Source organism: Chelonia mydas, chromosome 19 (genome assembly GCF_015237465.2).
Source record: "Chelonia mydas isolate rCheMyd1 chromosome 19, rCheMyd1.pri.v2, whole genome shotgun sequence".
Classification (NCBI taxonomy): Eukaryota; Metazoa; Chordata; order Testudines; family Cheloniidae; genus Chelonia; species Chelonia mydas.
The window spans coordinates 7,403,826-7,429,659 of NC_051259.2; the positions used below are offsets into that span (position 1 = coordinate 7,403,826).

Genomic DNA, 25,834 nt, shown 5'->3' on the forward strand with positions numbered 1-25,834 from the left:
ATCTGTGCCTCCTTTGTAGGTTAAAGAATGAGGAGTGGGCAGTTCCAGTTTGTGCAAAACTCCTGTTGTGATTGATAAATTCTTAGAATCATAGAATATCAGGGTTGGAAGGGACCTCAGGAGGTCATCTAGTCCAACCCCCTGTTCAAAGCAGGACCAATCCCCAATTTTTGCCCCAGATCCCTAAATGGCCCCCTCAAGGATTGAACTCACAACCCTGGGTTTAGCAGGCCAATGTTCAAACCACTGAGCTATCCCTCCCCTCCACTTGTGTATAGTTTGTACAGTGAGCGTGTGTGTGTGTCTGTGTGTATCCTCTCCTGCTACAGAACATGCTCCCTTAGGGCTTGTCTGCCCAAACAAGCTGGGTTGTAAACCTACCCTGTGCTAGCGTGCCATGCAGTAAGTGTCCATGTGGACCTTGCTGACGGGCACTAATGATTCCTTAGTGTGCTTTGATCTAGTCCTGTTTCAAAGCTGGGGAGATCAAAGCACGCTAAGGAACTGCTAATCCACATCAGTGGAGTCCACACAGACACTTAGTTCAAGACAGGCTAGTTTGGGGTAGATTTACACCCCAGCTTGCTGCAGGCTAAATGTACACGTAGACAAGCCCTTGTCTGAAACTCATTTCTTTTGTAGCAGAAATGCCCTGCACACACCACATTGCACAACAGCACTGGTCTAACACCTCTTCTCACAGAGATGTCAGAAGATGTTGGGTGTGGCTAGCACTCCACCTAATTGAAACTGGTGTGATTTTTTTGATCTCTGTTCTGTGCACAGGGTTCCCGTATTGACTCCTTTGTTTAACAAAAATAAATTCCACTCTCTACAAAGACCTATGTTAATACTATGCAGGACCTGTTAATGCTGCATGAGAGCCTTCCTATCTACCTCCTCCCTACCCTCTCATTACAAATCAGATTGCTGACATGTCTGTAACCAGCCAAACCACAAAATATAATATATTAACTAGGATATTTTATCTCCTTGTGTCACTGGTTTACATTGTGTTGAACACCAATAGGACAAATAAGGGAGAGAAGCGAAATACTTTATGGATGTAATCACAGATGCTTCCAAATTTTTTTAAGCTGAAATGGTATCATAAACAGATCTTTGCAGTCTACTGGTAGTCCTGTCCCAGGGATTTCCTGGTTTGTTTCCAGTGATTCTGTGGATAGTTTAAAGCTCCTGGAGCTTGGTTTTGTTTTGACGATGTGTATTCGGTGCTGTCACTGTTATACAAACACTTATACGTTATTTCTGTTCCAGTTTATGCTGAAAGAATTTGAAGCTCGCAGACAGCAGCAGGAACAGCTGAACCAGGCAGCTCAGGGGATACTAATCAGCCCTGGAGATGATTCTCCATCATCAAACCAGGTGCGGGAGGAGCTCCAAGGCGTGAATCAGAAATGGACCGAGTTAACTGAAAGACTCAACTCCCGTTCCAGTCAGATTGACCAAGCCATTGTCAAGAGTACCCAATACCAAGAGCTGCTGCGGGACTTGTCTGAGAAGGTGAAGGCAATTGGGCAGCGATTCAGCAGCCAGTCTGCCGTCAGCACCCAGCCAGATGCCGTGAAGCAGCAGCTGGAGGAAACGAGTGAGATTCGGTCTGACCTGGGGCAGTTGGAAGAGGAGATCATGGAGGCTCAGACTCTGTGTGATGAGCTGTCTGTTCTGATTGGGGAGCAGTACCTCAAGGATGAGCTGAGAAAGCGCCTGGAGACGGTGGCTCTCCCGCTCAAAGGCTTGGAAGACCTCGCAGGTGAGACGCCGTGAAGCACCTGGTTGTGGAGTTCACCTTCTTTGCCTCCTGTTTAACAATAGTGTGTGAAACTGTGTTTTTAAGAATAGTGAGGAAGGGATCTTCCATGATTTTTAAATTTGAAAACCATTACGGAAAGGGCCTAGTTAGAAGTGCTTTGTGCACTGCCAAGCATGCGGTATGGTTTTGATTCCCACACGATGCCACCAAGGGCTGGAGGTTGAGCAGAGGGGTTACCTGTTCATTACAAGGGTAGGGCTCATTTCGCCCTTCAGCACCCTATGCACTCTGATTTTAAGAGTCTGACAAGAATCTGGCCCCAATCTCCTGTCTGAGAAGAGGGAAGAGGAGAGTGGGCATCTGAGGGGCATCTTCGCTCCCCAAGTGGTTTGCATATAGAGGCCTCGTAGCCCAAAAAACCTCTCCATTGTGTTTACTGTCTCCTAACTCTGTTCTGAAGTTGTTCATGACCTGACGAGCGAAAGGCTGCTGACGTGCAAGGGGAGGAATTCGTTTCAGTTAGTCAGAATGCAGCTTCCACATTCGAGATTTTTTTTTTTAAAAAACAATTTCACCTAGTTTATTAGATTCCAGCTTAATTGTTACATTCTAATCTTATTTCCATTTCAGCCGACCGGATGAATCGACTGCAGACTGCGCTCGCAAGCTCCCAGCAGTTCCAGCACATGTTTGACGAGCTTAGGACCTGGCTGGATGACAAACTGTGCCAGCAAGCCCAGAGCCGGCCTATTTCTGCTAAACTGGAGAGGCTGCAGTGTCAAATCCAGGAGCAAGAAGAGTTCCAGAAGAGTCTCAACCAGCATAGTGGCTCCTATGAGATGATTGTGGCTGAGGGAGAGTCTCTGCTTCTCTCGGTTCAGCCTGGGGAGGAGAAGACTGCCCTGCAAAGCCAGCTGGTCGGCCTCAAAACACATTGGGATGAGCTCAGCAAGCAGGTCACAGATAGAAACTCCAGACTCAAGGACTGTTTGCAGAAGGCCCAGAAATACCAGCGGCACATGGAAGACCTCCTTCCTTGGGTTGAGGACTGCAGGACGAAGATGTCGGAGTTGGAAGTAACTCTGGACCCCGTGCAGTTGGAGGCAGGCCTTCTGAGGTCAAAGGCTATGCTCAGTGATGTGGAGAAGCGCCGCTCCCTTCTGGAGATGCTGAACAGTGCAGCTGACATCTTGATAGATGCTTGTCAGACTGATGAGGATGAGGTTCGGGATGAGAAAGCCGGAATCAATCAGAAGATGGATGCCATTACAGAAGAGCTGCAAGCCAAGACTGGGTCCACTGAAGAAATGTCGCAAAGGCTAAAGGAGTTCCAAGAAAACTTTAAGAACATTGAGAAGAAGCTGGAAGGGGCAAAGCATCAGCTAGAAATCTATGATGCTCTAGGACCTCAAGCCTGCAGCAATAAGAACTTGGAGAAGTTGAGGGCTCAGCAAGAAGTGCTCCAGGCCCTGGAGCCGCAGGTGGATTATCTGAAGAACTTCACACAAGGCCTGGTGGAAGATGCTCCAGATGGGTCTGACTGCTCCCAGCTCTTACGGCAAGCCGAGGATTCCCAGCAGGACTTTAAAATAGTGAAACAAAGAGTAAATGAATGCTGTTCGCTGATGGAGACCAAGCTTGAAGGAATCGGCCAGTTTAATAACCATGTCCGGGAGATGTTCTCTCAACTGGCAGATCTAGATGATGAACTTGATAGCATGGGTGCCATCGGGAGAGACATTGACAGCCTCCAGTCTCAAGCCGAGGATGTTCGTACATTCCTGGGCAGACTTCAGGGGCTGAAGTCAGACATTGAAGCTTCTGAAGAGGAGTGCAGGCACATGCTGGAGGATGAAGGAAGCCCTGACTTGTTAGGGCTGAAACGTGAACTGGAGACTCTAAATAAACAGTGCAGCAAGCTGACGGAAAGGGGCAAAAATCGCCAAGAGCAAGTAGAAACGACACTCTCTCGAGTCGAGGACTTTTACGACAAACTGAAGGAGCTGAATCACATGGCCAGTGCAGCGGAGGAGAATGAGGCGCTGCAGTGGATTGTAGGGACTGAGGTGGAAACCATCAGACAGCAGTTGGCAGATTTCAAGGTGAGCGCTCCTGATGCGGGTTGTTTTAAGTGGCATTTGCTGGTTAAAGGTTCATCTGCAATTTGACCTGATCTCTTGTGCTATTCTGAAGCAGTGCATTCCTTGCAGAATTCATATAACTTTATCGCTGAAATGCCGCCAGAGAGCTTGGTGCTGTTTGAGACAGAGATGGTCTCTGCCATTTAAGAGTTGACTACCTGGAAGGAAGAGTTGATAACTCTCATGGTCAGGTTTGAAAAGCTTGTTCCTTGTCTTCCCCACCCGCAACTCCCCATAGTGCACACAATATTAGTCTATCAGAACTTCTCTTGGCTTTTTCGGTACAGTATTTTTCAGGGAAGAGGAGTGTTTTGGCTCCTTGACTTTATTTGAATCATGATTTTCAGCATCTCCTGAGATGTCCAGTGCAGATCCATCAGTGTATCTGCTAAGTGGGCCTGTCTGCCCAACCCCAGAATCCCAGCTGTCTTTCAGGAACCTTGGACTCTGATGCATCATTCCAGTTTCTGGGTCTTGGATAAAATGATAGATAGTATTAAACTATTACAGCTGGCGGGGGCATGTCATTCCCTTTATCTTATCAGTTTTTTGCTAAAGGATTTTCACATTGCCAGTGGAGAAACGCTGGAGCCCGTCAAGGTATGTGTGCAAAACTTTTAACTGAGCCCAAAGAGCGAAGGTTTTCGAAGTGTTTAAATTGTATGTAGTATTATAGTGTCAGGCCATGCTGTTACACTACAGTAATTACATTAGTACTGCTTAGAGATTCTGAGATGCTGTGAAACCTCCATTACTGGTGCACTCCACTGCTAGTGATTGGTCTGATTTGCATCTTGCTGCTCGGAGACTAGCAATAAGAGGGTGAGCCATTTACTTTTCATCACACAGCTAATTGATCCCATTCAGACAGTTAATACCTCTGATACACCATCACAGTATCATGGTCCTCTCAACCCCCTAGGCCTTGTCTACATGAGAACGTTTTCCAGTATAACCTGAGGTGTGAACTTAAACCAATCTAGTTATGCTGGTATAACCCTTGTGTGGACACTTTTATTCCAGGGTAAGAATGGCTTTTTGGTTTATGGCACTTGGGAAAGGGTTTAAGCTAAAACTAAGAGAGCTACTTGTATCCTGGAATAAGAATGTCCATACGGCAGGTTAGACCCGGTAAAACTGTACCTGTGTAACTGGTAAAACTTTCCTAGAGAGAAGACACTTTCAAGCCTAAGTTTATGGTTTGCCTCTAAGGAAAAAGAGATGTCCCATGTGTCAGCCTGGACACTGAATGATATCACAGGCATAAATAGTGACCATCTTGTTCTAGGTCATTAAACGTGCACCGACCGGAGTGAGTAATGACGCATCCTGGCTTGTCCATCCTTAATGGGAATTAGGAAGAGAGGATCATGTTGTCCAGAGCCAGCTTTTAGGAAAATGTGTCATAAGTTGTCTGTTCACATTGCAGTGTTGAGTGTCCTTTCTCCCGCAAGGCTTTACAGAACTTGGCAGGGGCGTTGAGAGAGCGCGCACCCTGCCCTGTGATCCAATCCATGTGAACTGAGCAGAAAGAAACGAACCTGGAAGCCTGCCCCACGGCTGATCTGTAAAACAGCACAGACAATCGAGCTGAAGTCGTGAATGTTCCCTTTAGAGAGAGAGAGAGTGGTGTAGCCAAACTAGAAACTTCTACAGCACTAGCAAACCTTTTGAAAGTTCATGGCTTGCTGATGTTGTTGTGATTTGGAGCCAGACTTTGCAGTGGGGGAAGGGTGATCTACAGGTCCAGCTTTTGCTGAGCTCATGGGAAGCTAAAACAATGAAAGGAAAGAATCTGAGTGTGTCAGCCACATTTACACCCTAGAGGGTCAGGGAAGAGAAATCTCTTTGGGCCCTGTTCTCAAGACCGAGTAACAATATTTTGGTTCATTTCCATGGGTCAAGAGTTTAGTTCCTGAGCTGAAATGCAACGTGAAGTGCATGGCAGATTTATCTGCACTCACACCCAGAGCTTCGTGGTGGGGTCCCACATCATTATGCTGCCTCAGCTTCTAACAAACGGAAAGCAGTGAGGTTTGGTCTGACTGCAGGGGGGTCTGTTCTCTTAGAGGTGCTCTGGTGGAAGCCAGAAAAGAGTGTGTGTAAGTTGGGATTTTTTTTTTTTTTTTGGTGCTTAATACCAGCTGCGATCTTTCAATGCACAGTATCAGAACAGTGTCTCACCTCTGGATTGGAGATCAGAGAGGTGCACAGTGTGTGGCCTGGGGGCTAGAGGTAGCCTTTAGCATCATGAAATAATGCCTCCAGATGGCTCCTCCTCGGAACTGTATGTAGAGAACAAAGCTGATCGCTTACAGGATTTGATGGCTGGGGCACCAAGAAGCCCTTTTTATTTATCTGTCCAGCAGACACAAGTACAACTAGATACGATGTCTTAAAGCACTAATTTTACGAACAACTATGTAAATCATCTGCCTGTGGTCTCCAGGGCTAGAGTGGTTTCCATAAGGAGCAAGAGATATTAAAATCGGACTTTCAGAGACCACGTACAGGTGATTCAAATGAACCTGGGGCTTCCCAAGGTTTTTTTTCCACAACAAACACCCACCAAACCTGTTCAAAAAGAGAACTAGCTGCAAAAAACCTTCTAATACTGCTGTTTCCCAGTCCCCACGCTCCTTGTCCATTTTGTTCTGTCCCTTGCCAGTTTCACACCATAACAAGCTCAGGCACAGGAGTTAGGAGAGATGGGTCTGAGTGTAACATTTCCGGATTATTTTAAATGCAGTGAAGAAGCTGAAAAGCACCTGCCAGATCTTGACCGAAGAAATTGCTGTTTACAGCAGAAGTGGTTTTGGGGGGGGTGAGGGAGGGAGATTGGAATAGAGGACTGAAGGCACCAAAGGTCATCTTTGTGTGTATATCCCAACTTTCTGAATTATTCGTGCCACTAGCATCCTTTGATGGTAGATGCAAACAGGCTGCCTTTCTTTTAAAGAAGAAAGTGGAGACTCGGGGTATGTCTGCTCTGCGGCCGGAGACGTAATTTCCAGCTTGAAGGGACGGTTGCTCTGATCAAGCCAGCACGCTAAAGTTAGAAGTGTAGCCGTGGTGGCAGAACGGGCTAGCTGCTGGTGCGTGTGCCTAGGGTTTCAGATGGGACTGTCCTTGGGGCAGCTAGCCAGTCATGCCACCGCTGCGACGCCCTGTTTTTAGGCTCCAGCTCAATCAGAGCTAGTGCAGATATGTCTGCTCGAGCTGGAAATGACACCATCCCGCTTCAGTGAAGACCTACCTTTAGCTTAGAGAATTGTGTCTTCAGGTCTATGGTGTAACGAGTCTGTGAGCATATGGACACAGCTGATCCATCTGGAATATCATTATAACTATATCGCGTCTAGCACATGAGCGTGGTGGAAGTTTGTGGCCTTCTTGTAAAGAGCAAACATCAGCCCTGTCTAAAAGGTTTGCGCACAGCATTAGGAACACACAGTGTATGATTCTACTTTAGAGAAAGACAGACCTGCTTGGCAGAGTCACGCACCAGCCTCTCTGTGGAGTCCATTTTCTTCATTACGAAGAGACTTTGCAACCTATTTAATATCCTTTCTGCATTCCAGTTCCACCTGCGTGAAACTGATGGGTTGCACTCTTTCGACAGGAAGATTGACAGGAAACATCCACCAATGGCAGCTGCTCATATGAGCTTTCAGTTATTGGCATATTTCCTCGGCTCTTTCTGCTGTCAGCTCGGTTTTCTCAGATGAAATTTTCCATAGTATTAATGCTAACGATTGAACTCAAACAAGCTCCAGTTAAAACGTCAATAAACAGAACAGCTAATCCAGCTAAGCTTTAACAAGCAGCAGACTCTTCGGGGCGAGTCTTTCCAGACTTGCACACTGGAGATGCAGGAAACATACTGAACGGGTAATGGGTTTTTATTTGTGCACTCTAGGCACCAGCAGTCCAAAACTGAGAGGATCCTGAATTGCAGACTTTCCACCCAGAAACTAGGCAAGAGACCAATGTGCTTAGATTAAAGAAGCTGAAAGCTACATTATTTGATGCAAAAAACCCTAATCTTTAGTGTAAGACTGCAAATGAAGGGTACATAGATCTATTGTTATTTTGTAGTATTGTGGTGGTGTCTGAGAGCCCCAGTAGTGGGCCAGGACTCCACTGTGCTAGGCGTCATACAAACACAGAACAAAAAGATGGTCCCTGCCTCAAAGAGCTTGCAATCTAGAATCCCTCTTTAAAATATCTTCCGAAGAAGATGGATGAGCCCCCAGTTCAATCTAAGCCAGCAGTTCCATCTGCTCTATAGAACTCCAAAATACATCACATAATGCACCTTGCCTAAGTGATTTAGACACTTCCCTAGTGGTTAGAGCTGGGAACTGTGAGTTGGGAGACCTGGATCCTGGTTTTGGTTTTGCCGTGTGACCTTGGGCAAGTCATGTAATCTCTCTGCTCCCTAGTTTCCTCGTCTGCAAAGCAGAAAAAGGTACTTGACAAAGTACATTGAGGTCTTTACACAAAAGTTATTACATAAATGAAAGGTCTTTTCTCCTTTCTACAAAATAATGTTGTTGTTGTTGCTCTTCATCTGTATTATCCTAACACCTGAGAGCCCCAGTCACCTTTCCCTTGGCCTTTCCTAAACAACATTTCAGAGTTTTTGCATATTGAGAGGTTTCAGAATAACAGCCGTATTAGTCTGTATTCGCAAAAAGAAAAGGAAAAGGAGAACTTGTGGCACCTTAGAGACTAACCAATTTATTTGAGCATAAGCTTTCCTGAGCTACAGCTCACTTCATCGGATGCATACTGTGGATCCGATGAAGTGAGCTGTAGCTCACGAAAGCTTATGCTCAAATAAATTGGTTAGTCTCTAAGGTGCCACAAGTTCTCCTTTTCTTTTTGCATATTGAGAGAATCGCAGTTTCTTCTCATGGAAAGATTAGATCAAAAATTTGGCAGACTCCCTTTTTTTTCCAAAGTTGTGCTACGGAGCAGCCTTAACAATTAAGTCTGGGAGAGTCCAAAGATCTGTATTATTCTAATGGGAAACAGAAAGCATCTAAATTGCTGATGCTATAATCGAAAGTAAACTGATTGCCTTAGTATTCAAGTACAATGGGTGCTTTTCCAACTGGCTTAAAGAGAGGCGTATATGGATGCCGAGACTGATATCAGGCTATTTCGACAGACTTAAACAAGGGGAACCACGTAAAGAGACATATAGCTAAGAGATGTATTGCAGGTGAACCACCTTCCCATTCTACACTCCAAGGGCAGTGAATATTAGAACCCCCCATCCCCAGTATGGCTAAAGACCTTATTTTGTCCAGCATCTTCTTGAAAATGTCCAGAACAATAAGAAAGGAACACATACAAGCCAGGCGCTGTTTCGACTGTTACAAAACCAAAGACTTTATCCATACTCTTTCATGTGCCCAAGAATTGAAATTCCTGGCCGGAACCTAACATGGTGGGAAAAGCTCCATACTAGTTACTGCTAATTTCCCCGTCTCACCCATGAGGACAAAGGTCTCTAGATTGATCCACAGTCGTTTGAATGAGATTGGGCAGTGGGTCAGGTGACTGAGACAAAGGATTAGTTACAGAGAATCCCATGTTGGCAAACCATGTCGTCCAAGGCCAGACTGACTGGACCCTGGCCTCCAAGAAGACCCGTTAAAGAAGGTCATCACTTCTTCCAAGGAGTTGACATCTATCCCTCTGCCAGAGAAATATGTTTGGGGAGGAAAGGGGCTGAAAAATCTCTGCTATATGATGGTTTAAACATATATCATAGAATATCAGGGTTGGAAGGGACCTCAGGAGGTCATCTAGTCCAACCCCCTGCTCAAAGCAGGACCAATCCCCAATTTTTGCCCCAATTCCCTAAATGGCCCCCTCAAGGATTGAACTCACAACCCTGGGTTTAGCAGGCCAATGCTCAAACCACTGAGCTATCCCTCCCCCTATATTGACTGAATCAGTGACTTCAAACCAGCAATGGTCAGCTGTAGCAAAGGACTTTCCACCTCTACATTCCTCCCCTTTCTTAGTTTATTGAGAAATTACGGCGGAGAAGGAGGAATCCTCAGACTGGAGTGCCAGCCTGCCATGAGCAGTCCCCGTAAAGGCCTAGTGAGCACCAGAGGAATTCAGCTCTGAGGGGGAAAAGCAAAGGAAAAAGAGCCAAAAATGACATGCTGCCATTGGTGCTTGCCACTTGTCAGTCCTGGCAAGAGTACAGCCCTTGAGTTCTGAATTGGTGGCGCATTAGGGGTGGGACTTCTGCCACCTATTTTCAAATTTTGTAGATAAAATTATAATAATCAAACCATATTTTAAGGTAAATCTAAACACTGTTGTGCAAATCCCTAAAAACGTTCTCTGTGACTTTTGTCCTCATGTAATAAATCCTTGTGATGGGTTATTTGAAACCAGAGTTTCCCAATATACTGTATTCTTTAACTTACGCAATACTTACTTTTCAGGCCAATAATGATTTTGAACTTGAGCATGTGAGAGACCAAGAGAAATCCCTAGACAGAAATAACTTAAGCAACACCTTGAATTTATTTTACAGAGCAGGGGCTCACAGATCCTTCATGCCTCTGGCACCCTCTCTGGCTGTAAAAACCCCAGAAGGATTCATGATGCACTCAGAGGGAGTGAATAAAACCATTCTAGTCACCTTTTCATTCAGAGGCTGCTCTTTCTAATACCTCCGCCTTGCTCTTTGCAAAATGTTTACCAAATCTGACATTGTAACACATCAAGGAACCCCCCCCCCCCCAAATACTCCACAAACCTTCTTTTGGTGAAAAGAGTGGTTGTTTTCTTTGTATTATTCTCTCAACTTTTTGGGAGGGTGACTGATTCCATGACACTGTCAACAGCACCACTGTTTATAAGAATATTTTGCACTTTTATACTACTTTCCATTTTCCAAGTGCAATACACACATTTACTAGCTCTTGTGACACCCCCAGGAGTGAATAAGTAGGAATAGCTCCCTTACTCCCCCCCGCCCCCCCAACCTCCTCATTTTAAAATCCAGGAAGCAGAGCCACATAGAGGTTAAGTGAATTCTCCAGCAAGCATGCCTGAATTCTAATCTGGGTCTGTTTTCTAGCCCTGTGCTTGGTGCCATAGACCAGAGGTTCTCAGTCTGTGGCACTGATGGCATGAGAGCCACGACCAAGCGGTGTGTAGATTGGATTAAAGTGTAGTATTGGAGGAGGAATCTATTCTAACCGCACCGATTAGAATCAGGAAGGTGACCTACCTAGAACTTTCTGAGTTTTAGATGTGGTACGGCAGGTCTTCGTTTGAGGACCACTGCCCAAGACGATGCTGTTTTAGAGAGAGAGGAGACTCGTGCAAGTTTAGGGATTTGGATTTTGGCACCCAAAGGAGTTAGCATTTACTGTAGATCAAGGCCATGTCAACACTACGGAGCCTTTGCTGGTCTAGCCCCCTAGATGTAAGCCAGACTTCTGCTGGCATAGCTACATCACCTCTCCAGATGACATTAGCTATGCCAGCAGAAGCTCTCTTCTGCTGTAACAGTTGTGCCTACACTCGGGGTGGGGGGCGGGGGGGGGGAGTTGCCAACATAGCTATGTCAGCTGTGGGTTTGATTTTTTTTCCACACTCCTACCCAACAGCTTTGCTGACAAAACTTTATAGTGTAGTCCATGCCCAAGACACCTGTCTGAAAGCTGCAGGTAAAAGTCACTATGATGCTTTCTAGATGTCTTAGAACCAGTACTGCACTGTGTGGCTAGGAAGAATAAATGCAACACAGAAGACCGTCTCCAAAAAAGTAGCTCACTGTGTCTCCATAGCCGGAAAGCATGCCACTGTCAAAATAGAAATGTGTGAAAGGGTGACCATTTTGAATAGAAAGGCCCTGTTGCATACCTGACTGCACCAACATTGCATCAGGTGCATACAAATGCAAACGGAAGCCATGCTTGGAAGAGGGAGGGGAAACACTCGTCACCCAGTAAAGTTGCTGTTACGGTGAACAGAGTGAAAGGGACTAGATGGGTGAGTTGATTGATTGTAAGTACCGTTCAGCATTTCAGTGACACGGCCTACAGAAAGATTGAATCGTGGTGTTTCCTCACACCTATTGCCCATTCTGCTATTGATTATCACCTTTATTGAATAACCTGTTCACGGAAGCATGCAGAAGAGGGCTCGCCAATTCACAAGGATGACGTCTTGCACTCTTCCTTCACCCCTTAAGTATTAGCAGCAGGATTTGCTCTCTAGTTCTTTATGAGCTGGTTTTAGCACCTATCTCCAGGATGGTTTACGCCTGTGCACTGGAAAGGAAAATCTACACCCCTTTCAGGATTGCAGGTCAGAAACCGAGAACAGAAATGAGTTTGTTAGATGATGAGTCAAAATATTTATGCAACGTACTGTGACTATTATTTTGAGGTAGCCTGTTAGCAGCAACGCCCCAATATATGAACGTGCTTCTGTGCTTGAAGATACCATCTCCAGAGCCCAACCTCAGAGCCTGCTTCTGAGCTAGTCTCTGAGCGGTTTTGATGGTGGTTCAACACCTGATCGTTTGCTGGAGCCCCAACATAACTTTGGGCTCAAGTTGTAGCGTGCCTGGCTGGTTGGTGGCTTTGAGATGTGGGTGGAAGGGGGGAGGTAAACTTCCTGTATGAATGTCCCATCAGAATGCAGTGTCTTTAATGGAACAGGGAGGGGACAATCTGTCTCTTGTTCTCCTGCCTTGGCTGATCTCACGGTCCAGCTGGTGGTATTTTTAACCCTTATGTGACCCCAAAGGAATGCACGTGGCTCCTTACTGTCGTATTTCTCCGAGCAGCTGGGTGGGAATGGGGTGGGAGGGAAGCAATGCTTTCTCCTTGTTGAACACTTTCCAGACCTGCTTAAAGCGTTGCTGGCTAGTATTTTGAGCACCAGCAACACAAGCAAAAATGCCTCCTCTTTCACAGCTGTTAAATCATCTTAAAGGCACAACGTCCCTGTTGAGGGGAAGTGATATTAGACTGAGGAACAAGAAAACTAGGAAGAAAGCTCAGATAAGCTACGTGCATTGCATGTTGTAGGCTTCAACATGAAAGGTAAGAGCTGATGGTTACAAATCTATGCTAATCTTTACGAGGGGAGTAAGACCAGCCCTGGCTGAGGTGTTGGAGGGTAGCTGAGAAGTGTCACTGGTATGAGTATCATAGCTCTTGTGTACTTCTGATTTGGTAGTCTGAGAGTATTGTGAATAAACCTGTTTGCAGAGGGACACTTGAGTCTTAGGGGCCCTTGTGGTGGTCAGTGTTCTGATTCCTCATGAACAGAGGAGGAGCAAATAGATTAGACCTCTAGAGATACTTGGAGAAGAAATGGCTCACAATTGTTCATCTAAAAACAACTGAATAGCGGTGACCTTGACCGGTCAGTGGAAAGTCAGGAAAGCATTTTCATCTCTCTTGAGCAGAACATCATGTGCAAGTGAAAGCTCAGAGTGGAGTAAATTGAACTGAAAGCTGCTGAGAGATGTAATCAAGTAATATTGAGGTGGTTTTGTCATAATTGGCTTGTTGGTTCAGTAATAAAGTGAGTCCCTTTTGGGAGTCAGCTTGGGTCACTGTTCCAAACCCTCCCACTCACACATGCTGTGTAGACGAATCGGTTTGCCGGGTCTCAGCTGTCCTGTTCTGGGAACCACTGCCATGGGAATGTCTCCCTTTCAAAGGAATATTCCTAACCTGGTTGTATTGATACTTGAAATGAAATACTCTGCATCCGTGGTCCATCTCTGATCCAGGGGGTGCTAAAAATACCAACATCCTCTAATACCAGGAATGTTGGGCTCTTTGAGAAGGGAGGGGAGAGGGGATGAGGTTTGTCTAAAACTGGCAGAGCAGAAAAGGAAGGTGTTGGGCATTGCTGGTCTGAAGGATAGATTTGCTTCTCTGTTTGCCAGCGCTGTGCAGATGCATGGAGAAGTGTGAGATCGAGCATCTACTTAGTTACATGCATGTGTGTGTTCATCATGCCGTCTCTGACTGCATTTTCCCACAATACTTTGTGTGATCTTACGGTTCAAAAACCAGTAGTAACTATTTGACTTGCAAGGGAAAGGGTGCGGGTGACGGTCGCCAGTAGAAGATTCAGTATTGTAGAGCGGCTGATGATATTTTAGTTGATTTATCCCTGGCACTTAAAGAATGACCACCACTCTTCTGCCTAACTAAAAGAAAGCGAATGACCTTCCAATCCTCCTTCCATCCAAAGGATCCCCATAATACTGTTACCTCACTTCCTAGAGTCTCCAGAAAGTTGTTGTCCGCTAATAGTGCTCCATCTCTTTGGGGCTCCTGCTAAGTTGCTGACTCACTGTGTGACTGAGCAAGTAATTTAGTTTCTCCGTTGGCTAAATAGGGTTAATACCTATATACCTTCCAGGGTGGTTGTAGGTCTCCATATTTATTAAGGTGATTTGAGATCTCCAGGGGAAAAGTATTAGTACCTTTGTTGTGTCTAGATTTGGGACCCCAGAGTGGACACTGTTCAGATCTCCCTAAACTTAGTCTGTACAAGTGGGATACTTCATTGCTGCCTGGCTGCAGTTTTCTACCACACCCTGCCGTGCCTCTCTTGCTATGACAATCAATCAGCTGTTTAGCTGGGGCGGTTTCCTGCAGGGCGTGTTAGAGAATGGCATGGGCCCTGTCAGCAGCTGGGAGCAGGGAGTTGTTTATAGTGAAGAGGTCTCGTTGTTGTTTTATCAGACAGACTAAAATCTCTGTTCAGTCCTATATGCAGCGTATGCTCTTTGGAACAAAGAGATCTCCTGTGAGCAGAGCAGGAGATTTTGTGGGGAACTGGGCAATTGTTATATAAAAAAAATGGCAGTTGGCAAGTTTTTATAAAAATAAGCACCCTCCCAGCCATCAAGACATACCATTCCAGCAGGTGGATTTTTACCTTGAACCTACCATCTGAAATAGGCTTATTCTTACGCCTGTTTCAGGGTGTCTTCCACCTCCTTCTGTGGGTGGAAGATTAATAGTGCATTGTGGGAGTGCCAGTTCTCACAACGATTAAGCATAGAAGTGCCATGGTATTTGGCACATTAGGTTGTGTAAAGCTGTGTTAATCGCTGCTATAGGGTGTAGGCTATAGGCTTTATTGTTTTTTAAAAAAAGAAGAATTTAGCGAGATCCTTGTTAGCTGCCATGCAAATAAATAGTTAAAATGGAACTTGCAAACTTTTGTGGGAAATGTAGAGCTGTCGGAGGCTGTATTCTCAGGGGGATGTACATTCTAGCATAGGTGCTTTGGTGGGACCATCTCCCTGCTTTATAAATGGAACCAGCTTTTCTGATTTGAAGAGTGGGATTGTATGCTGGCTGAGGTCCGACATGAAATCAGTTTGAAGTCAGCTGTAAGCCAAGTGGATAAAAGAACCACCACCACAGCACAGTTGGATAGGATTATCCCCACAGCTTTTGTCTACAATGTGGGGTTTAACCACACAGTGCTGCTAACCTTGCAACACACAGAAATGTCAATTTCCAAGATTTGGGGAAACCAGTGAATCTAGGAGGAAAGAGGCAGCAAGGGAGTAGAGATAACTAAATCCCCTAGGATTTTGGTCTGGGGGAGGGGTGTGAGGAAGCCAAAAAAAAAACCAAAAACCCCACCATAAAAATCCTGTCAACACCTAGAGCGGCAGCTTAGGGTAAAGTTGGGAATAGTGTAAGTCATTTATACAGCCCTTTTTTCCTGGGACCACAGCTCTTCCCAAACATCACGCACAAGTGTTGTGCAGCTACCACTACCTGCGGGAGGAATTGCACTTGCATTCTCCACTGCAGGTTTGGGGCCAGATTTCTTGCTGCTAAATTTCCAGAATGAAGTCTGTCCATCGGGGACAGGATAAGACCCACAAAAAGATGAAGCATATCGAAACAACAGAGTGCCAAGTTCCAGGAAGAAAGTTATGGGAAGTTTGCACAATCCCGGAGGGAGACTTGCATTTTGGTCTCCTGACTTTGCTTTCTTCCCTGCCTCTCTGAACCTGTATCCCTCTTTCCAGGCCTGGTGGCTTTACTAGGAATGCTGTTTCCCCTCTCTCTCTCCCCCTCTGCCCCCTCCCCCCCCCGCTTATGGGGCCCCATCAATGTAGTATCCGAGTGCCTTTCACAATCTGTAAGGTGTGTACCTTCACCACATCCCTGGGAGGTAGGGCAATGCTATTATCCCCATTGCACACATGGGGAACTGAGGCACAGAGAGGCTAGATAACTTGCCCAGGGTCACATGGTAAGTCTGTGGCACAGAAGGGGATGTAATCCAAGTTTCCCAAATACCCAGCTAGTTCCCTGACTGCTGGACCATACTCTATCCGTTGGCTCATTCCTCTCCCTCAGTTAATCCAGTCATCACCCTGCTCTGCACTCCGGGCTCATTGGATCAGACAGTCACAAGCTGATAGGTAGCCAGCTTGGGGGTCTGCAGCAAGCTAGCTGGTTATATGATGCACTCTTTATTTCCAGCTGCTAAATTACATTAAAAGACAGCTAAAAATATATTAAATGTCTTCCTAATGTTACTTTTCCACATAAACAATTTCTGTAGTTGCCAGAGGGATTTTATGCAATTGTGAACGAGAAGGTAGGTGGTCCATGAGACAATCACTGTCTGAAAAATGCAGTCTGTGTTAGAAAGGTTGGAGAACCACAGACCTCAAGTTCCAAAAGCAGGTGCTCCCACTTCAGACGAGTCTCTTGGCAAAGCTTTTTTTTAAACACAGCTGTTTCTCGGTAAGTCTGAAACAACCCTCAGAATGAATTTTAGCAGAGATCATTTATTAGTAGGAAATTAACATTATACCGCACTGCCAGCATGCATGATGCTTCACAGAATATCGAGAGAGCATTGCAATTTAATAAAAAACTAGACAAAGCACAGAGCAACGTGGGTAGGGAAAATCGGGAAGAGGGCTCAGCAGTAAGGAAAAAGCGGTAATTCAGAGCAGGGGGCCGTCTTCCTGTATGACTTTACAGCACCTTGCTCATCTTGGGTGCTCCCAGATATCTACCATAACATACATAATTTAAAAAAATAGAATAGACTTTGAGGGATTTGAAAGAAAAAGGGAACACTTGGTGGGAAGGAAGTGTGAGACTGATCCAAACCCAGGGGACAGGTCGAATGAGAGGAGGAGGAGAGAAAAGTAGCAATGAAGAGAAGATTGGGAGGAATATCCTGAGTGAGGAGAGGAAGAGAAAATGGGCAGACATGTAGCTGGAAGCTTGGTTGCAAAGGGTCTTGAAGGGGAGGACAAGAATTTTTGAGAAGAATTAAGAATAAAGCAAACCTGTAACATAAATTCTTAGCTACTGATCAGTGCCTGAGCACTGGCATTGCTCTGTATATCAGCGCTGTGTACAGGCATACCAAGAGTTGTTATGACTTTGGGTAGGGTTGGGTAATGTCCTTTGGGCTTTTTCGCAGGGAGCTGGCAGAAGAGGGCTAATATGCCCCAGCTGGCTCTTCTTTTGAGAGCAGGGTTACTGAAGGGAGAGTTGGCATCTCATTCCTCTCTAGGAATTCACAAAGAACATACTACTTGTTCACCTGCTGACTGGGAACTGATCTTGTAATTGGCTAAGATGTGTGTTCCTAATGGGGCAGATAAAAGCAGATTTGAGAATTAAACCAACATCACATTTCAGGTTCCTCCCAGTCCATTCCTGCTACATTTTCTTTAAAAACCAGGCTGTAGGTCCCGGCTAGCTGTGAAATGAATACCCCGCTCCCCCCCCCCCCTTTTTTTTTTTTTGAGCTGTGGGGTAGAGTCTGGAAGCTCTATCAGATGTTTATTTCAGTAACAGAGATTGCTCCTGGCAAGCCTCCACATACCAAAACCATTGAGAGAAATCTGAAAGGACAAAAATTCAGACAGAGGACCATAGGCTCCCTCCCTTCACACACCACATAGCAAGTATAAAATTGGAGGAGGGCCATTTGAGTTAGGAACCGCTGCGTGGCTCTCAGTTAGGACTCTTCAACCCCAGGACTGCTCCCAACTGTATGACACCCAGTAACCTGTCAAACCTTGCTTTAGAGTCTTTTCGTGAGCAGTCTGATTATGACTTTTGAGGACCTGATAATATTTGAGCCCAAACCTCCGTTGAAAGCCCAGTACCGTGGGTTTGTAGTCGGCTGCATCTGCTTTAATAACCATCTGGTTTTTTAATGGTCTTAGAGATAGGGGATGTGATGGAGGATAACTGACCTGCTCTCCGCACGTGACTTGGTGAGGAAATAGGAAAAGAATTTCTGGCTCTGAAGCTGGCAGTTCCACATCGAGATCATTCTTTATAATGGAACAAAAACCCTCAGCACCCCCAGCCTGGATTCCTGGAATTCCTCCTGCAGAAGGGGCCCTAAAGTATTTAACAGTCCCACTCAGAGAGAGTTTGCACAGTGAAGGTGGGGGGGGGGGGGAGTGGGTTTATTGGTGAAACGGTGGGGCCGGCCTTTCTTGTGTTGTTTCAGCTGTGTTGAATTATTAAAGTAAACCGTTAAACTCCTGCTCTCCCTTAACTGTAAAATCTGTGCTTACGCACAGAGCCAGAGATGGGCTAGACCGATCTTGGAATGTGTGTGTGTGTGTGTGTGTGTGTGTGTGTGTGAGAGAGAAAATACTGGCAGACCAAGCTGGGTACAAGATGTGTGCCAACCATATTAATCCTCTGGAGGTCTATGTCGGAGGGTTGATATATTTCAGTGAACGGTGCAACCTAGGTTAGATTCTGCTACTTAAAGGAGCTCTCAGGTGATTAATTCAGATTGCCAACTACATCCATATTAGTAGGGTGTCTTGCTGAACGTGGCTCAGGCATGATTTGGCTGTCAGGTCTCTTTCCCCCTCTTCTCAGAATGATACCTATTTTATTAATAACTTTTTTCCCCCAAAGGCTTCTTTCATCTCTACCCAACTCAACTGGACAGTATAGGAAATTTAACAAGTTTTTGATGTTCATAAATGTGGAAAAGTTACCCTTGGAAAATGTTTTCATTTTTCAGAAGGAGAACAAGCTCTTAAGGATGGTTGTATAGGATGTTTTATGCAGTTGGTGTTCATTGTAATTTAGCCTTCACGCTACGGATTGTTTATAGACTTATGCTTGTGAGACGAGGACAAGTGTTAGACATGTGGGTCTGCTCACAAAGAGGGGGTGGACTTGCTCAGTTAATGTGGAAAGATGGAGGTGCGTTTAAAGCAGAGGGGTTGGAGATCTGAGTTCAACTCACAACTCTGCCACAAGCTCTCTCTTTGACTTTGGGCAAGTCTAGATGTTGTCAGCGGGACACCTGCAGCTCTGTCTGATCTCGGTTGTTAGTGGGTGTGCAGAAATTCTGAAAATGTTTGCTTCAGTTTCTCCTCTGTAAAATGGAGATTGCTCACCAGGCCATTATGAGTATGTGAATGTTTGTGAAGCTCTGATACCATGGTGATGGGAGTAAGTAAGTAGATGGCAATAGACCTATATAAAATATAATTTAGTAGCATTGGTATCCCTCCGCCCCCTATTGTTAGTATTGTCGTGTTCTAATTTCTAGGCCATTTTCTAAGTCATCCATAAAACCCAGGAGGACGTGTGTCTTGTGGGGTTGTCAGGCCTTGGCTGGGTTGTTGGATGTTACTGGGAGCTGTGCTGAAGCTTTTTCAGAACCCTCCTCTTTTCTCTCAAAGCCTGCCATGGCTCTTACCAGCCCCCTCCTTAGTGAGTCACATATTCAGCTTACCTCCCTCTTCCAGCCCCCCAGAGGACTTTTTAAATTTGCCCCATTTAACCATTTTAAATCGAAAATGAAAAAGAACAAAGAGGGAGAGTGTGGTCAACATGTGATGCAAAGGTTGTGGAGCAGTGGATCTCCAGAGCAGGAATCCATAGTCTCAAGAGAAAAAAGAATGGTAAAACATATGGTGTCATTATTTCTTTTAGGATTAAGCAGCCTAAACCCATTTCTGACAAACTTCCCAGGTTTTTGGAATGAGAGCTAGCAGTGCTGGGAAAGGAATGCAGTTTTAGGGTAACTTGAAATGAAAATATGACTATGACTTTATATTAAAGTGACTAATAAAATAAGTATGGGGAAGTATATAGTCGGATTAGTCTCTTGTTGTTAATGAAGATGTGCTGATAGAATTTTTTTTAATGCATGTCAGTCAACAAAAAGTGGGTTCTGGGATGTTGTGCCAAGATATCACCGCAGTTTGTTGAACAGTTAGGTTGCAAGATTCCCCAGTGACATCTTGTAATAAACTATGGAGGGAGTCTGTGAGAGTATTATATACCCTGTGGTCCTCTTCTGCAAAACTCCATCCGGTCCCCCATTAAAACCTTAAAATGGTCTGGGGGGGGGGAAGATGGCAGGGACCTCTGGGTACAACAGATTTACTTGGACCAGGGATCCTTCCCCCGGCTGCAACAAAGTGTGTTGCGAGCCTTACCATCAAAGGAGAAGGAACCCCCCTCGGGCTGAGTGTGACCCTGGAGAGCATGACAATGCTGGAAGTAGAACTAGAGAAGACCTAGTGGGGCACCTAGCCTAGCTCCCCAGGGCAGTTCTGTGTGTCTGTCTGTCTGTCTGTTGTTTCCAGTGCTTGCCTGGTGCGTGTAGGAGGCGTTCCTAAGCAATGGTGCAAAGAAGCTCAGCAGCTAGGCGCAGGCCAGGGAATCCCCGAGGCCGGGACGGCGAGCGGTGGTCCCGGGAGGTGATGGCTGCACCCGGAGGATGTGCGGGAAACTCCTGCAGCCGGGCGAGTGTCACCCCGCGCGTTTACACTGACGGGTGGCTCCGTGCTCGGGTTTCATGGCAGTCACAACGGGGTAGCGAGCCGTCCTCCCCCGCCCTGTCCCCCTCCTGGTGCAGCTCTTTGCAGGACACCTGGCCGGAGGGGGGAGAGCGGCGGGCAGGGCGCACGGTGCCGGGCACGGGGGGCTACCCGAGGCCAGCCACAGGCAGGGAGACAGGGCGTTGCTTCTCTTTGTCGGGGGATTTGCACTCTGCCCCCTCCCCCCGAGAGGAGGAGCTACCCGAGACAAGGCAGGGGGAAGGGAAGCGCAGCGCAGCGCCTGGCATCCCCCCCCCCCCCAGCCCGCGGGAGCCGGCGCGAAACCCGCCGTGTCGCTTTGCCCCCCGGCCTCGCGTTTCCTGCAGCCCACGGTGGCCCCGGGAGCCGTGAAGAGCGGAGGCGGGCGGCCGCGGCTTCACCCCCAGCCCCGCGGGGAGGGTGTGCCTTGCTCGAGCCGCTGAGCCGCGTTTCTTTCTTCCCCGCGGCGGCGCAAGGGCCGCCCCCGCTCCATGCCCGGGGCGCGCCGGGGCCGCCCCCCTGCCCGTGCCCGGGGCGCGCCGGGGCCGCCCTCCCTTGTCTCCCGGCCCCTGCCCGTCTCTTCGCCCCTCCCCTTCTCCCGGGCTGCCCTTCCCACCCCGCCGGTCCCCGCCCTCCCCCCACCCCCTCTCCAGAGTTGGCAGCTTGCTGGGAGCCTCGGTCTCCCGGCGCCGTCTCCAGCCCCGCGCACCGGGCAGGTCCGGCTCCGCGCCTGGGGCCGGGTCCCGAGGGGGCGGTCGCGGCTTTGCCCCGGGCAGCGGGCGGGAATGGCTCCCTGAACCCCAGCCCAGAGCCGGCGTGGGGGCGGCCGGCGAGCCCCGGCCTTCCCGCGAAGCCTTTTGTTCCCCCGGCAAGAAGTTTGTGCGCAAAGGCCCGTGACAGCTGCAGCCTCCGCGCTGGGCACGGCAGCAGGAGGAGGAGAATAGCGGCGGCTGCTTGACATGCATCCCACGGAGCGGCGGCGAGGAGCAGCGCTGGCCGGGGACTCGCCGAGGGGGAGGCGGGGCGCTTTCCGCTCGCAGCCCGGCCGCCGCCGCCGCACCAGCCGGAGCTGAGCCACACAAAAGGCGAGAGGGAGGAAAGGGAACTAACTTCCTGGAGACTTGCCCGCAGCCCCCTCTCCGAAGCGGCCACCTGCGTTCGGGGTTGGGGGGAGAAAGTCCTGGCTCCCCCCCCCTTCTCCCCGGAGCTGGGACACTGGAGGGGATTGTGCGGCTCTGCAGCTGGGATTCCTCTTCAGGGAGCGCCCCCCCGGGGGACGCAGCATGGCAAAACCGAAGGGAGTCTCTCCGGGAGCCGAGAGGAAACGGGGAAAGCAATGGGCTGCAATCGGCAGGACCTGGGAAAGTTAGTCCCGCTGGCCTCTCTGCTGCTCGCTTCCCCCCCCCCCCCCCCCACAAATATTCCTCCGTTGCTGTCGGGAACTTGGGAAATCTTTGCAGATCTGCTGAGCCCACCCCCTCTCTCCGTGTCTGGTGCGTTTTAAAGCTATTAAAAAAAAAAAAAAGCTGCCCATGAAGGAATCTGCCCTGTACGTTTCACCGAGAAGCTGGGTTGTTTTTTTTTTGTTTTGTTTTTTGTGGTCATTTTCTTTGATTCAGATCGTTATGGCTTGATCGGCCCGCTTGGGTACAAGGAACAGCAATGCCATCATGGTTTTGAGACAGGAAGACCCCGAGTTTGCCCTGAATGAAGAACTTCCTGTGTTTAAACTTGCAGGAATATCCGCTCCCAAGCTCAGTTCAAATGAAAACACTCGTGCTGTGGAGGGAGAGGCTAATTCAGACCAGCTGGACTTTACAGGACTAGAGCTGGGAAGAAAATGAGAGGCATCTAGGCGCCTGAACTGCGATACATGAAGAGGCTGGGGAAGCTTTGCCTTTGTTATTAAAGAAGGCCACCCTCAGTATTAAATGAACAGCTTCAAACTCATCTGCAGCTTCTGCCGGAAATAATGATTGGGAGTATTTATTGAATAGAAGCTGTCATACTCGGACGGTTTTTGCTGACAGAGTTGCCAGGAGAAAGGAACCTTACCTTAAAAGCAACCCCGAGAAGGAATTATTTGGTTAATGATTTTTTAAGAGATGTGTTTATCAGCTTGGGACCACCAGGATTACGGGAGGGGCTATGGAATGCGACTTTGTGGGAGCCTTACTACAATGGAGATTTGCTTCTGTGCGGATTGCCATTTGACTTCTGTGGAATACAAATTTCAGTGTCCGAGTTCTTTTTAGGATTACAGTCTAAAATCGAAAGGGATTTTAACTGACACAGAATGCATTTCTTTTTGTTGTGGATAAAAAGTTAAAAAGGTTGTTTCTTCCTGAATTAAGGAAGTATGGGCAAGCCACTAAGCAGGCCAGACTGTTTACGGCAGAATCCCACTTGCCTGGGGAAAGGTGAGGAAGAGGATGGGTATATAGAGGACTGCTATGTCCCCCAGAGGTCTATATATGACACAATGAGAATAAATGAACAAATTGATCAGGGATCTAAACTTAATCAGCCTTCCAAAAGCACCATAGATAAGGTGGATGCCAGTACTATATCTAGCAATGGGACTTTAGGAGCATCCAATGTCTTTGAATCAAGGGCGCCGGAAAGTAAAAAGTTAGACGAAAGAGTAATTTTTGATGCACTGAAACTCAGCAGTGATGTCTCGAAGTCAGCACCAGCTCCACCTAGAAGAAGGCCAAACCCGGAAAGAAAAGAGAATGTAAACAGGAGATCGTGGAAATCTTTTATGCCACCAAACTTCCCTGAATTTGCAGAAAGGATTGAGGCCTCCTTGAGTGAGGTCTCAGAAGCTGGTGCATCAAATACTTCTTTACAAGAAAAAAGGGAGTCAAGTGCCATGTTAGCTGAGAACTCTGGACATTCAGACCACAGGGAACCGATGTCAGAATCACTAACTTTGGAACATGTCTCCAAATCGTCTGGCATTCCAGAAGTTCAGGAGGCGAAACAGTTAAGTGAAGACTGCTATGACTGTTTCCAGGATGAATGCCAACCCCTTCTGAAACCAGAAGATACACCTGCAACATCCATGGTTATCACACGGGACCAGAAACTCTCAAGTGCAACATGGCCAAGAGCAAGGAGAAATGTTATTAAAGGAAGCCTTAGTGATGGGCATCATGAAACATTGGAGTCGCCCCAAGCAGACTGCACTGTAGAAACTGTACAGCTATCTCCCTGCCTCAGTGAAGAGATGCTGGATTCAGGAATGAATATTCTCATCACCCCCAGCCTTAGAGAAAAAACGGAGTCTGAGCTGCGATTTGAAGAGGATGAGAGATGGATAATGATGGAGGTTGAGGAGGAGTGGGAGGAGGAGATGCTGTCAGAGGGAGGAAAGACTGTTCTATTGACAGATGAGAAAAGGAACTGTTGCTTGGCAGATATTTCTGAAGAAAGGGAACAATTATCTGCTACAGCAGTGACAGTAGAGACAGCAGACTCTTCTGCTGGTGTCCTGGGGACCTCTAACCACCCAGTTCACCACCCAGTGCACTGTGATGACTCACAGCTGCAGGATAACTGCTCAGCTTCTGTTCCCCAGGAAACATACCAGGATTTAAACTGCGCTTTTACAGCTAACGTGTGTGATACTGAAGACATAACAGTTCAATTTGAAGCTGAGGACTTCACTCCAAATTCAGAGCACGGTGTCAGTCCTGTTGTCCCAGAGCAGTTCTCTGACACAGATTCTGTGCAGATGTTCCTTGAACTAGAAAAGCAGTGTTTGAGTGAAGAAGGAGATGGAGCTGCTTCAGTGGATCTAGAGGGCCCGGTCTCTGGGATGTGCTCAGAAGGGCTGGACCCACAAACAGACTCATCAGAAAAGCTTGCAGAGGCTGAAACAGAAGAGTGTCAGCAGACCGCTCCTTTTGAAGTCAGTGCTGCAGACTCTGCTATTGTGTCAGATCTCGAGGACTTTGATGTCACATACAGTTCTCAGGTGGTGAGTACAATAGAACCCACTACAGAGCCTTACTCTGAAAAGGAAACTTCCTCTGTCACCCAGACAGACTCTGAAGAAGTGGGGGTTTCCAGTCCTAGGGTTGCAGAGGAGACAATATCGCCACAGCAGCTCTTGCCAATAAGTCACTTAGAGGATGCTAAAGAATGTGAAACTGACCTGCTGACAGATCAAGAGCCAGTGGAAGATAGTGTAGTAGGAGCAATACTGAGCTGTGAAGCGACAGTGTCTCCTGAGGCAAATACAATTGAAATGCCCTGTTGTGAAGGAACATTTCCCCATCCCAGTGGTGGTTCGTTAATGCCTCAAGGAGATCAAGCCTCATTGGAAACCTACGGTAAAATAGAGAGGACCTCTGAAGAGTGTACAGGGAGAGCATCCTCAAGCCATTCCTTCCACTGTCAGCCATTAGTTCCTGCCACAAGTACGGAGGAACTGCATTCCCATCAGGATTTTTACTGGCTGAAAGATGAGATCAGTGCTGAGGGGGCTAATAGTTCTGAAGAGAAGGAGCACCCTCTGTCTGAAAGGACTGAATTCTCAAACTGGGGTGTCTCAGAACTGGCCTCTGAGGATGAAGTCACAGACTTGGACAGAGAGAGCGATCGATTGGAGGGCCAAATTCATGGAGCGGAACGGTTAGATACTCACTGTTTTTCTCAAGCAACTTTTCCAAGTGATTCTATGTCCGAGCAGGACTCTGAGGCATGGGTGGAGTCCCCTGAGGACCTGCAGTCAGAAGAAACAGTGCCTCTGGGTCAGCGGCTGCATGCGGAAGGGATTACTCCTGGTGAAGAGTTCCCAAGTGCCCACGTTGTTCAGGAGGACGTGCCAGGAATGGATGGAGAGGTAATGCTGGATGTTTCCACAGGGGAGGCCGATACCTGGGAACCAGGAGACCTGGCCTGGCTGTTTGAACCCAGCTGGGCAGATAAGTTAATAAGTTGTGTGGCTGGTATACAGTTTGCACGTGGGAATACTCGCTCTCCAGTTTGCGTGGAACGCGCGTGTGCTGGCGAAGGGGAGCGTCCTTCCATGGTCGCCGCCGC

The 25,834-nt window shown here is 47.3% G+C and overlaps 1 protein-coding gene across 28 annotated transcripts in view; it reads left to right on the plus strand.

The window, feature by feature from the left end:
• MACF1 (microtubule actin crosslinking factor 1) overlaps positions 1–25,834 on the plus strand; it is a 252,980-nt gene that overhangs the window by 171,957 nt on the left and 55,189 nt on the right. For all 28 annotated transcript variants that reach the window (XM_037881677.1, XM_043531974.1, XM_043531971.1 and 25 more), the window contains 2 exons: positions 1,279–1,774; positions 2,405–3,876. In XM_037881677.1, the coding sequence (XP_037737605.1) occupies positions 1,279–1,774; positions 2,405–3,876 (1,968 nt within the window). The remainder of the gene's footprint in view (positions 1–1,278; positions 1,775–2,404; positions 3,877–25,834) is intronic.